This window comes from Schistocerca gregaria, chromosome 1 (genome assembly GCF_023897955.1).
Source record: "Schistocerca gregaria isolate iqSchGreg1 chromosome 1, iqSchGreg1.2, whole genome shotgun sequence".
Taxonomy (NCBI): Eukaryota; Metazoa; Arthropoda; class Insecta; order Orthoptera; family Acrididae; genus Schistocerca; species Schistocerca gregaria.
The window spans coordinates 307,850,135-307,864,912 of record NC_064920.1 but is presented as its reverse complement, the minus strand read 5'-3'; the positions used below and the strand labels follow the sequence as shown (position 1 = coordinate 307,864,912).

At 39.0% G+C, this 14,778-nt stretch overlaps 1 protein-coding gene across 1 annotated transcript in view; it reads left to right on the top strand.

Moving 5' to 3' along the window:
• Positions 1-14,778, top strand: part of LOC126343008 (Hermansky-Pudlak syndrome 1 protein homolog) — a 232,838-nt gene that overhangs the window by 208,043 nt on the left and 10,017 nt on the right. The window contains exon 9 of the mRNA XM_050001904.1: positions 2,361-2,446. Within this exon, the coding sequence (XP_049857861.1) occupies positions 2,361-2,446 (86 nt within the window). The remainder of the gene's footprint in view (positions 1-2,360; positions 2,447-14,778) is intronic.

The window sequence follows — 14,778 nt, the reverse complement described above, 5'->3', positions numbered from 1 at the left end:
GAGTGAGGTGATGCATATCTTAAGTCGCTAGAATTGCATTCAATTATTTGTCCACACATCAAGATTGAGGTTCCCTGGGCTGAGATGCCTGATACCAGGATGCTTCCTTTGAAAAGATCGCGCCTTATTATTTGCTCATCCTTGGTTTATCTGAGTTTTTGCTGCATGTCTAATTAATTTATCCATTGGATGCCAAACCATTGTCTTCCTTTATTGAATTCATTCTATTCAATTTGGGTGCTGTTCAGTTAGAGCATCAGTCAGTGGAAGTGAAGAGCAATAAGCAGAAGTAACAGTGAAGAGCAATAAGCAGAAGTCGCCAAGAACTTAACAACTATTGGGATTGTCAGGATCAGTAAATAATGCCCTTGAATATCTGAAACTAGCCTTTACAAATAGCTTCAGCTACATGAATATGTCACTCACTTCACCAAAAGAAATAATTTCTATAATGAAATCTTTGAAAACAAAGCATTCTAGTGGTTACAATGAAATATCAACAAAGTTAATTAAGGCATGTTCTTGTGAGTTTAGTACAATTCTAAGTTACTTGTGTAACCAGTCAATAATAACTGGGACATTTCCTGACTGGCTAAAATACGCAGATGTTAAGCCTCTATTCAAGAAATGGGATAAAGAGACACCATCAAACTAAAGACCGATTCAAGTTTTGCCAACATTCTCAAAAATTTTAGGAAAAGTAATGTACAGGCAGCTTCTCAACCATCTGACCACAAATACCATACTATCAAGAACACAGTTTGGATTTCTGAAGGGTTCTGATATCGAGAAGGCTATTTACACCTACAGTGAAAATGTACTTAATTCATTAAATAACAAATTACAAGCAGGAGGTATTTTGTGTGATTTGTCAAAGCATTTGATTGTGTGAACCACAACATCCTTTTAAATAAATTAGAATTCTATGGTGTCACAGGCAGTGCTTCAAAATGGTTCAAGTCGTACCTCGCTAACAGGAAACAAAGGGTGTCAGTACAAGGGACTAGTGAATTAAGTCATCAGTCATCATCAGAATGGGAAGAAATTACATGTGGTGTCCCACAAAGATCCATCTTGGGGTCATTGCTTTTTATTGTGTACATTAATGATCTCTCAACAGTTACACTGCCAGAAGCAGAGTTCGTTTTGTTTGCAGATGACACAAGTATTGCAATAAATAGTATGTCGAGTGTAGTTCTAGAAAGATCTGCTAATGATATTTTCATGGATATTAATAAATGGTTTAAAGTCAACTCATTGACATTAAACTTTGAAAAGACTTACTACATACAATTCAGAACCTGTAAGAGGTTCCACCCAGTTATGCATAAAGTATGAAGGAGAGGTTGACAGTCTTAAATTCCTGGGATTACAACTTGATAATAAATTCATTTGGGAGGAGCACACCACAGGACTGCAGAAACGCCTTAACAAATCTGTATTTGCAATTTGAGTGTTAGCAGACATAGGCAACATAAAAATGAAAAAGCTTGCATACTTTGCCTACTTTCATTCCATAATGTCATATGGTATAATATTTTGGGATAACTCTTCAAGTCAAAAAAAAGTTTTCAGAGTCCAAAAGCGTGTAATACGTATTATTTATGGAGTAAATTCACGGTCGTCATGTAGAAACCTCTTCAAAGAACTGGGTATACTAACCACTGCCTCTCAGATATTTACTCCTTAATGAAATTTGTCCGAAATAATATATCTCTTTTTCCAACAAACAGCTCAGTTCATACATACAATACCAGGAACAAAAATGATCTGCACAAAGACTTAAAAGCGCTTACTTTAGTTCAAAAAGGGGTCCGCTACTCAGGAACACTCATCTTCAATAATTTGCCAGCAAACATAAAAAATTTAGTTACAAATAAAGACCAATTTAAAAGGAGCCTGAAAGACTTACTAGTGGCCAACTCCTACTCCATTGACGAATTTTTTAATAGAAACAAATGATGTATTGTATATATTCATACTATTAGTATTGTTACTTCAGCTAAAAAATAAAAAAATAAAATTAAAAAAAAGTTAACATGTTCCACATCTACGAGGATCTCCTCAGCATGGATCTATGAAACGAAAAACTAATCTAATCTAATCTAATCTAATCTCTGTTCCCTCACAGAGAATTTACACAGTCCTTCATTGTGCAAGAAATAGAAATAGAAATAAAAATTTAAATCTGTTGCTGAAGCACCCAAGATTTGTAATTTCACAAATGAATATGCTTCGAGTTCTATAATTTATTTTGCAGATGTTGTAAATTAGCTCCCACTTCTGTGTGTTCTTTCTTTGTCTTGCATTAAATAATCATTGTCTCATATCAAGTGTAACATTTGGTAATTTCGTTTAAGGGAGCTCCTCTGAAGCCAAAAAGTTTCCAACCATCAGCTCTGAAATCACTCCCAGTACCAGGAGTGCTATGTGGAGATTTTTACAAGTAAGTCTCATCTGACAGTTTATATCCTTCAGTTGTTCACAAAGTTACCATTCTGCTGCAGTTCTTATATAAACAATGTGCTACAAAGCTGTAACATTCAAGCTATTTATGAAAAAGTGTAGGAAATGTATTCTTGTGAATGTTAACATACTTCCATTCATTTGTATAGAATGAAAAGATAAGTTGAACACACAAACTTCCATTGTGATAATGATCAAAGAAAAATATATTTGTTGAAAAGAAGTGAAATATTTACACTCAGTAGTAAACATTGAGATTGAAGGTTTTACATCCAGCAAGTTCCTTCTTGTGGAGATAGAGAGAAAATGGAGAGAATAAAACATTTAGGGAGCTAGCAAAAAATAATTAAAGACAAGGGTCCATTAAACCAAAGTATGAAGTGTTAACAAATGGAAAAGTGGTAATGGACAGCTTGTCTATAAATTGGATTAACTTCTCCTTCTACTTACACATATGTACTTTGCAAATTATTGTAAGGTTTGTGACATGAACTTTTTCATGTTTTCTGGTTAATTTGTGGATGGTAAATGACAAGAAGTGTTGCTGGTACCCCACGTACTTCAATGGTGTAATTATTATGCAAAATGTTTAGTGCTGGAAGTATGTTGCGTGACTTGGATTAGAAAATGAGCTTTTGTTATTTTGAGAGTGAGAATCCCTGCAATATACAGTGTCCTTATTGATGAAGATGAAAAAGAAGAAGAAGAAGATAGCAATGATAAAGACAAACAATGAAAATAAGTCATTTTTGTTTCATAAAGAATTAGTTAAATAAGTTAAACAACTATTGTATTAACAAATTAAATTATATGTACATTTATTGCTTCTCCAGGATGCCTGTGATTGGGAAAGTAGTGGAAAATATTGATGGTACATACAGTGACATATACATTCTACAGCTATAAATAATTAGTCTAATCTGAACAAGCATGCATTTTTGTACTAACCTCATGTTAGCTTATGACCAAGATTTTTCACTGGAGTACCTCGTCTCATGCATTTAAAATTATACTGCAAAGTCCTGGATAGAGTACAACTAAAGCAAATGGTAAAATAACTACTCAGTATCTAAGTGAGGCATTAATAGGTCAGTAGTACATAAACATTCTTTGCACTTAAGTAAAACACACACACACACACACACACACACACACACACACACACACACACACACACACACAAAAGCCTTTTGACCACTCAAGTGCTTCAATTATACAGTGCTTTATTGCATCACATTATTAGCACGCTAAAGTAAGTTTGTCCCCTTAAAAAAAATCATTATTTTGGTACAAGTATGACAGTGTGCAAGTAATTCAGTTGCTGGACTGTTATTACTGAAATGAAAAGACAGAAAAATGCCAACTTTTCATAAGTGTTGGTTAAAGTTTGCAAAACTGAACTTCTGTGATATAAGGACTTCAATTCATCACTTTAAATAATAGATTGCTCTCAATCAGCTACTAAACAGAAATAATTGTTGGAGAACAGAGCATGCTTGCACAGTGCAGAGACTAATTAGCTAAATGTTGTTATCAACTCCAGACAACTGTGCAGATTAATGAATTGTGACTCTCTTTGTAATTGTGATGTGGATTTTAACTAACACTATTCATGGGGACTTTGATCTTTACAAATTTATCCTGTTATTGAGAACACTCTGCCGTGGAAGATCACACAAAATTAGAGGATAGAAATTGCTTCATAATTAGTACCTCAGTAAATTCTATCCTTTTGTGGGCCTAAAATCTATTATATAAAGAACCATTACATTTGGCTGGCACCAGTGTTGCCTCTTGATTGTCATGATAATTTGCAGGAAGCAGTCAGATGGATTCTCCAGCACCATGGCGGTGAGCACAGAGTCGAGAATGTTCTCTTAAAAGGGATATACTTTATCATTAGTTACTTTTCATACAGCACTTGATGATAGCAGCCGAGGAGCCACACAAGGCTAGTAGGCAGCGAGAAGCATATACTGACTCTATACAATGCTGCAGCAGCGTTACAGCAGCTGGTGGTGACGGCCCTCTTGCTGACAGAAATCAGGTGTCATCTTCATAACATTGCAGCTGGGCTGGCATTCAGTGAACACTGCACACCTGTTCAAGGCATTGCAGCTGGACTGGCATTCAGTGAACACCACATACCGCCCTGTGCAGCTGGTGGGAACATGCTGGCACCGTAAGTCAAACCCAGGAGCCTCTTAGACCAGCTACAGTGTGTGGTGATGGCATCTGTGGAGTGACCTTGGCTCAGCAGATCCAGTCTGAAGCATGCAACCATCATGGCTAGCTGATGGCTCATAGATCAACGACTTTGCCAAGTTGCAGATGCTGATCATTGTGGCTGTAGTAAGTGAGCTGCACATTTGACGAGTGATCTAAGCAAACGCTGTGTTGGTCAAATGCTTGGTACCAAAGGAATCCTGCTACCGCCTGAGCAGAGAGCATTTATTCTCCCTTCACCTGGATGTATTATGACAATGTTGTGATTCAGTTGCATAGCTGTCTGTGAAAGTGAAATGTTGTGCTGCACCATGTAACAGTCTAGCCCAACACTGGCAGTAGAAAGCCACATTGCAGTTGCAGTGCCCAACTACAGAATTATATCGGTGTCTGGCCAGCATACCTCTTGACTGGTTGAATTCAGGGCTCCACATTGCAGGCTGTGCTGAACCTGTCAACTACTAAAACAACATGGTACTACTGTCTTGCGTCCAGCCATCCTGATTTAGGTTTTCCGTGATTTCCCTAAATCGCTCCAGGAAAATGCTGGGATGGTTCCTCTGAAAGGGCACGGCCGACTTCCTTCCCTAATCCGATGAGACCGATGAACTCGCTGTTGGTCTGTTCCCCCAAAGAACCCCAACCCCCCAACTACTGTCTTGCCAGTTTTCCCTCTGCCCATGCAATCCACTCTCCCTCACACAAGTCTTCACATGTTGTACATTGTCTTCTTCTTCTTCTGCTTCATAACATGTTGTATGGTGTCTGCTACACCCAGAATGTTCCGTCACTTCAGTTAAACCTTGTGGTCAGTCCACCAGATTAGGAGGTAATGGATTGGGGTGTCGACTGGGTGGGCAGCTTTCTGACAGTGGTGGACAAAGGGCACGTAAGCGACGATCAAGACTGTGAAAATTTCTGAAGATGAAATTCACATTGCCCTGGCTTAGTGCTAGCTGCTGTAGTATTCAACTGGCATGAATACTACAGAATACTGCAGAGGTAAAGCTGTGAGTACCGGGCGTGAGTCGTGCTTCGGTAGCTCAGGTGGTAGAGCACTTGTCCGCGAAAGGCAAAGGTCCCGAGTTCGAGTCTCGGTCGGGCACACAGTTTTAATCTGCCAGGAAGTTTAATATCAGCGCAAACTCCGCTGCAGAGTGAAAATCTCATTCTGGAAACATCCCCCAGGCTGTGGCTAAGCCATGTCTCCGCAGTATCCTTTCTTTCAGGTGTGCTAGTTCTGCAAGGTTCGCAGGAGAGCTTCTGTAAAGTTTGGAAGGTAGGAGACGGATACTGGCAGAAGTAAAGCTGTGAGTACCGGGCGTGAGTCGTGCTTCGGTAGCTCAGATGGTAGAGCACTTGCCCGCGAAAGGCGAAGGTCCCGAGTTCGAGTCTCGGTCGGGCACATAATTTTAATCTGCCAGGAAGTTTCAACTTGGCTTAATCCTGCACTGATGCAGTCTGGGTTTCTCCATCTCAAATAGTGATGACATCTTCCATCCATACACTGCCTTGTGAGGTGATAGACCTGTACTTCTGTTAATTTTTGAATTGTATGCTGTCGCTATATAAGGTAATTGTGTATTCCAGTCATTATGATGACTATTGACAGTAACAAAACACCTTCCCTATCATTCTGTGAACCTTTTCAGTTATGCCATTTGCTTGCAGGTGTAACGCACTTGTTCTTAATTTATGAATTCACACCAAACAATAAAGTTGCTTTATGAGTCCTTATATAAAGTTAGTACCTCCATTCTCAGCATCTCTGAGTACCGAACTTTTATTGACCGTGGCTTGCGGCTTGTTTGATTTGGAGTAGCTGTCATTTCTATGAAGAGCGATAAATGATATGTTATTGTTAACACTCAACTTTTCCATGCAGTGTGTGCCCAAAAGGACCTAAGATGTCTGAACCAATCAATTCAAACAGTTTGCTAACCTCTGGTAATCTTTGCAACGGAATGTGCTAATGACATAATTCAGTTTTTTGTGAACATGTTATCACAGTTTGCTACATACTGTTCTGCCCGGTTTATGTATTCTTCACAAATATTGTTTGACTACACGTTATATGTTTTTCTATAACTCCATGCCTTTCTAAAACATGGTCAAGTGCCTTTTGTAACACTTCATTTCTCAATATACCAAAATATGAGATCAGAGTTTTGTCTGTTTTCATAGCACCCCATCGTGCATGGTGTGCTTGCATTGTGAATAGCTTGCAATCTGCATGAGCTGCTTGCACCTTCTGACACTCTGCAGAGGTAGAACCCATTTGCCATATTGCACAATCTTTCCATCTCAGCCCTTTGGCATTTCCATATGAATACCACAAACTCGAATTCATTGAGTTTTAGTATCCAGCGCATTAACTAGCTCAGTTGATCTTTTAAACCAAATAGCCATTTCATAGCATGATCTATTATCACCTTGAATTATCGCCCATACAAACAATGCCTAAAATATTCTATGCTGTATATTTAACTTAGCTTCTCTTTTTCTGATGTTGAGTAGTCCTTTTCCTCTTTTATCAACTCTTGTGAGGTAGAAGGGACCGTATGTTCTCTCCTGACTACTTCTTGACTACTGCATCTACATTTACACCTTGCAAACCATTGTGAAATGCTTGGCAAAGGGAACTTACCATTGTACAAGTTATTAGAGTTTCTTCTTATTACATTCACATATAGAGTGTGAGAAGAATGATTGTTTAAATGCCTCTGTGTGTGCTGTAATTATTCTAATCTTGTCCCCACGATCTCCAAGTGAGCGATGATCAGGGGCTTGTAGTATATTCCTAGAATAATCATTTAATGGTGATTCTTCAAACTTTGTAAGTAGGCTTTGTCGGGATAGACTATGGCTGTCTTCAAGGATCTGCCAGTTCAGTTTCTCTAGCATCTCTGTGACACTCTCCCACAGGTCAAACAGACCTGTGACCATTAGAGCTGCTCTTCCCTGTATACATTCTATTTCTCCTGTTGTCAGCAGCTTTTCGTCTAGTGGATAGCGTTGCTGCCGCTGGATCACTGGGTCCCGGGTTCAATTCCCAGATGGGTTGGGGATTTTCTCTGCCCGGGGATTGGGTGTTTGTGTTTTCCTCATCAATTCATCATCGTCATCATCATTCGTGACAGTTGCTCGATCAGAGTGTGTAAAAATTGGACTGTGAAAAAATTGGGACTTTGTATGGGCACTGATGACTGCGTAGCTGCGCATCACACAAACCAAACATCATCATATTTCTCCTGTTAGTCCTATTTGGTACTGGCCCCACACACTTCAAAATTCCCAATTTTCGCCCCACTTAATATACAGCTGAGTGCATGATTGCTCACATTACAGGATGACACAAATGCCTTCACATAGTTTGGGAAAACTAGTATTCAGTCAGTAGTTAACTATTCTTTCAGCTGACAGAACATATGTTCGCATTCTGCTTATCAGTAAACTTCACTTGTTCCTTGAATAGGTGAGTAAGCGGCTGTAATATTTCTGCAAATTTTGGTACAATCTTTCGAAAATAATTCGCCAAGTTGAAGAAAGACTGCAACTGTTTTACTGTACATAGTGCCGGAAAATCCTGTATTGCTTTTATTAGCTTGGGGTCCTCTGGACCACCTCAAAATGTGTCCTAAATGCTGTACTATTACTAGTGTGAAGTAACTCCTTTCTAAACTGACTGTTAGGTGCACAGTGTGCAGCTCCTTAAACACACATCTAAATACACCATACATTGTCTAGGTTTAAGTCATCACAGTACCCCTTATTGTGGCACTCAAAAGTGGTTGATGTGTTTTTCAGTCCAAATTGCAAATGAAGATACTGATGATGTCCTGACAGGACTGCAAATTCCATCTATCGGCAATCCTCTCGGAAAAATATCTGCATCTCCTTAGATCGTCGAAAGTTTCTGTTGTATTCAGGATTGGATAAGCATCTGTAACTGTTTGTTTATTAAAGAAAGAAAGTTGCTACTCACCATATAGTGGAGATGCTTAGTCACAATAAGCACAATAAAAAGATGCACACAATCATAGCTTTCGGCCATTAACGCCTTTGTCAGCAGTAGACACACACACACACACACACACACACACACACACACACACACACACACACACACACACACACTCATGCAAGCGTAACTTGCACACACGTCTGCAGTCTCAGAGAGGTGAAACTACACTACCTGTGTGTGTGTGTCTACTGCTGACAAAGGCCTTAATGGCCGAAACCTATGATTGTGTGTATCTTTTTATTGTGCCTATCACGACTCAGCATCTCCGCTGTATGGTGAGTAGCTACTTTCCTTCTCTGGTATCGTTACATTCCATCCTGGATTTCCCATTGTTTGATTTGTATGGTTTTTAAGGTAATGATAGTCACAAAAAAGCATTTTGCCCCATCTGCTCTTTTCTTTGAGACGAGTAGTGTTGGTGTTGTGCGGGAACTGGTACTTCTCTCAGTAATATTGTCTCTTAGTTTTTATTTAATGATTTCTTGAAGCTTTCAGGTGCCATTTTCTTTATTTGCTGTACGATTGTACAGTTTTGGCCATAGGCCATTTTCAAGTATTTTACGGATGATTTTTTGGTAACAGATTATGTCATATACATCCTGTGACATCATATCATGCTCATAAATTAGTTCACGCTGTTTTAGGAGCACGTTAATTTCGAACAGTTGTTGGTTAATAAATTCTGCCATCACTTGTTGTATCCGGTGTGATTTACAATACACAGGGAGTTCATTCTCAGTTGGGATTCTATCCTGTGTCTCTGGGTCCATTAACAAAGACCCTCTCAACTGCTAAGTGCACTGCCTTCTCCCATAATGTAGCTAAACTGGTGGCTTGCTTAAGCTTAGGGTTTGAATTTTCTCTGACCATGTTGTCTTCCTGCAAGATCTCCAAATTGGAAATCACCAATCCCTCAGAGAAATGCATGTCTGTGGTCCTAAAATTATCTGTCCCGAAGGGCACTACCTGGTTACCATCTAACTTGTGTAAACATACAACGTTTCCTGTATACAAAACGCCTTACTTTATCAAATTCCAGATTTTCCTTTAGCAGTTCCACTACAAACAATATATTTACTGACAGATTAATTCCTACACTCACCCACAGTAGTTTCCCCATACCTTGCAGTACATTATTGCACATAATGATCCATACTGGACGTGCATACAGTTTAAATGGTTCACCTTATTCCAAGAATGAATCTTGTGACAGCGTGTCACTGTCAGAAGTTTCTCCTGGATGGAATGATGTCCTGTTGAGTTCTGTTATGCACTGAACAAGGTCAGTTCTAACATGATGTTCAAGCAAGAAATCTGACCCTAAGATTGGGCAACGAGTATCACCTGTATGAAACAAACCATCGGTACATACCTGGAATTTTTTTGTCTTTTCCCAAAAACTGGACACCACTGAACCCACTGAACACACATCATTTCCACTCGCTCCACATAATGTACATCATGGTGGGCCCAACCTCCTATAATCCATTAGGTCCAAACTTCCCACGGACAACTGTGAATCCATGCCAATGGCCATACGGAGTGGCCGTGTGGTCTGAGGCTTCATGTTACGAATTGCGCAGCCCCTCCCGCCGGAGGTTCGAGTCCTACCTTGGGTATGGGCGTGTGTTGTTCTTAGCATAATTTCGTAGGAATTCGCACACATTTTAACATGTCCAAGGAAAACTTTATGCATCCTTCCATCCACTAAGATATCTAAGCAAAACTGTGCCACCCTACACATTTTGGATGTGCTTATATTTACTGGGTGCATTGCATGGCTGCTTCAGAGCTCCCATTGTTGTTTAACAATAGGTTACTATTCCCATGCTACACCAATCTATTATGTCCTCATGTCTGACTTTGTCTGCAATCTGGTTCCAGATGCTCTGTTTCCTCGCATTTCGTACATTGTGGCTCACAGCTTTCCTGTCGTATGTGGGCCATTTGACTACATCTGTAACAGTTAACTCTTAGAGTGAAAATTCGCTTTCTGTCTCAAATCCAGGTCAGTGCATCTCTCTCTTCTAATGCCGTGCCTGTACTTTTCTTGAAACATTGGGCAATAACCCGTGCAAAAATGCATTTACTGTTCTCTGTTCTGCCTCTTGTAGAAACACCCTTTTGGTATAATCATAGTCTGGCAACTTCTACGTGTTAATATTTAGATTTCTAACATTATCCTGCCCACAAAGTTTTCAATGGGCTTCCCCTGTACTTCCCATAATACCTGCCACTATTTTCCTTTCTCTATCACTGCAGAATTTCAAATGTGCACATTCCGTAACTCTGGTACTTTGTGTATGCCTGAGCATCTCCCACCAAACTTAATTTTGCCACATGTCAAACATCTTGTTTGGGTACTGGTACACTGGATGAAGATAAATCCTTCCTGTCCACATTGTGCACTGGTAGCTAGCATCCGTGGTACCAACGACACAGCAGAAAAGCTGGGTGACCATGACAACAGCAGGCCAGTTGCTACACCTTGTGGCCACTGCTTTGTTATGGTATACTTGGATGGAAGCAGTGCTTCAGCGCAACGAGTAGGCATCAAACTTGTATAAATACCATCATTTTTAGCTAAAGACATCTCAGTCTGGCAGAACCTTCTATGAGGAGAGAAATACGCCATGCGATGGGGCGACATGGTTCTGCAAGCAGCCATCTGAAAGATATGAAAGATGATGATGTCATATATAAAAGATGATGATGTCATTGTTGTCATATTGTTCTGTTGATTACGTCTATTGAAGAAGTGTTCGCATACCATTTCAATGGCTTGTAATTCACCATAAATTATAACAAATTACTATTATATTATCATATCATATTGTACACTATTTTCACTGATTGCACTTATATTCGCTGTGTATGTAATGGAATTTCTACTTTATTTACTGCTGAAAAGTCTAATACTTTTCCTGTTTATTGCTAATTGATCTCTTTTTATTGCCATCCTTTACTTCCTTTCATTTGCTCTTCCCTTCTTACACATCTTTAAAAAATGTACTGTTTTGTCATTTAATTACTCTCTCTTATAGAACTTAATTATTTTCCCACTAGCAGGATTTCGTGAGAGAGAATGCAAGTGCTTCTCTTCGGTTGCTCATGTCATCAATTTTCATATCTTGCTCATAATGCTGCTGCCCCCTGGTCAAATCTGCATATTGTCTTAACCTGCCAGCTTTCTTGTTAAGATATGACTATTGCCTTTCTTCATTCTTCCTGATGTCAACGTGACAGTGCTAACATCACTGATAAATAGTTTAAACTATGCTTCAAAGTACGTCAAAAATTTTTTTATTTGTCTGAGTCTGTCCATATTAAGGGGAATTAGAATGGAAAACTTTTTTTTTCACATTTTCGGTTTTTTATCTTATTATAAAATTTGCAATTTTCTGAACAAAAGGATATATATATTTCTCTTATAAACACACATGGGAAGTATTTTATTTTATTTTTGTAAATATAATCCACAATGATTGAGAATGTTAAAATTGTTACATGCATTACTTCAAGATCTAATAAAACTGGAAATTTTTTATATAGGAGGCTATGGATTGCTGTGTTATAAAGGTTAAATTACGTGTTTGTAGTGGTTCAAATAAAATGTCGAATCATTTCATAGTATAAACCACGCTTTGTATGTTGAAGTGCTAACATTTTTCTGAGGAAAAGTGATGAATAGATTGGTAACTCTCAAAAAGTAAAGTATGATGCCAAAATGAAGTGTTTTTAAGAAACGTGGGTTTCGTGCTAATAGATTTTTGAATAAAGGGAAACATTGTGTTCAACCTGTGGCATGTGAAGTTACAGAAAATGAAATACAGACAAACTTGTCAGTATCTAGAGAAACACCCATTAGTGCTTCGAATATTAAAATAAAATGTTGTGATACACAGTTTTCTCAAAACGAAAGTGATGTAAATGGTAGGTTAGATGTACACATCCTAACAAGTGTTTTAGGTGAATGTGTGGGTTGTAAAATACATGGAGGGCCAGTTAGTTTACATGAAGACAATGAGGTATCAAATATAAAAATGTGTGCCGTGATGAATATGCCATGCCCAATTTGTAAAATCAACAAGTATGCAGGATTTATTGGAGCTGCTGTGGAATCTGTTGTATGAGAGTCAATGAAGTGTGCTGCAAAAGAAGCTGTTGAAATACATACCAGTAGCTTTTGATGGCACTTGGCAGAAGTGTGGCTACAGTTCTGCTATGGTGACCAGTGTGGATTCTGGAAAGGTAATAGATTTCCAGATTTTAACCAAACACTGTTGTAAATGTAAATCAGGGAATGAAGAAGGGCATATCTGTGACAAAATTATGAAGGAACAAATGGTGGTATGGAAGCTTCTGCAGCTACTGAAATTTTTAGTCGATCTGTGAATGAAAGGGGAGAGTGTTACACTAAGTTCTTAGGTGATGAAGACTCAAAAGCATATAACAGTGTAGTAGCTGTTCAGTCGTATGGTGAGAAGATTATCACAAAACTGGAATGTGTTGGTTATGTCCAGAAGAGGATGGGCACCAGGTTGAGGAAGTTGAAACAAAGTTTGAGAGGCAAGAAACTTTCTGGTGCTAGAACCATAAGATGCAGGTTGAAAGGCAAAAAGATTGATGAACTACACCAGTATTATGGGATGGTCATTAGAAATAATACTGAGGATTTCTTGAAAATGGTGAAAAACCAATACACCACCTTTGCCCTCCTGGACCTGATTCATGGTGCAATTACTGCAATGCCCAGTACTCAAACAGTTCATACAGTCATAAACATTCCATCCCAGCAGCAGTCATGGGTATCATAAAACCTTTTTACAGAGACCTGGCGAATCCTGATTTACTGAAGAAGTGTCTGAATGGCCAGAGTCAAAATCCCAATGAGTCGTTCAATAATCTTATATGGATTTTCTTATCAAAAAATGTTTTTGTTGGAACAGAGACACTAAAAAGTGGGGGGTCAGTGATGCTGTTATTGTTTTAATGATGGCAAAATTGGTAAGGTGAAAGTGCTACAGCATATAGGCATTAATCCTGGAGCAAACTACATCAGAGAACTTGAACGGATGGATAAGGTTCGCATTGATAAAAGAAGAGTATGCAGCACAGTTGGCCACTAAGGAGTCCAGACAGAATCATCATCATCATCATTTAAGACTGATTATGCCTTTCAGTGTTCAGTCTGGAGCATAGCCCCCTTATAAAATTCCTCCATGTTGCCCTATTCAGTGCTAACATTGGTGCCTCTTCTGATGTTAAACCTATTACTTCAAAATCATTCTTAACTGAATCCAGGTACCTTCTCCTTGGTCTGCCCCGACTCCTCTTACCCTCTACTGCTGAACCCATGAGTCTCTTGGGTAACCTTGCTTCTCCCATGCGTGTAACATGACCCCACCATCTAAGCCTGTTCGCTTTGACTGCTACATCTATAGAGTTCATTCCCAGTTTTTCTTTGATTTCCTCATTGTGGACACCCTCGTGCCATTGTTCCCATCTACTAGTACCTGCAATCAACCTAGTTACTTTCATATCCGTAACCTCAACCTTGTTGATAAGGTAACCTGAATCCACCCAGCTTTTGCTCCCATACAACAAAGTTGGTTGAAAGATTGAACGGTACACAGATAACTTAGTCTTGGTACTGACTTCCTTCTTGCAGAAGAGAGTAGAATCGTAGCTGAGCGCTCACTGCATTGGCTTTGCTACACTTCACTTCCAGTTCTTTCACTATATTGCCATCCTGTGAGAATATGCATCCTAAGTACTTGAAACCGTCCACCTATTCTAACTTTGTTCCTCCTATTTGGCACTCAATCCGTTTATATTTCTTTCCCACTGACATTACTTTCATTTTGGAGATGCTTATCTTCATACCATAGTCCTTACATTTCTGATCTAGCTCTGAAATATTACTTTGCAAACTTTCAATCGAATCTGCCATCACAACTAAGTCATCCGCATATGCAAGACTGCTTATTTTGTGTTCACATATCTTAATCTCACCCAGCCAGTCTTTTGTTTTCAACATATGATCCATAAATAATATGAAC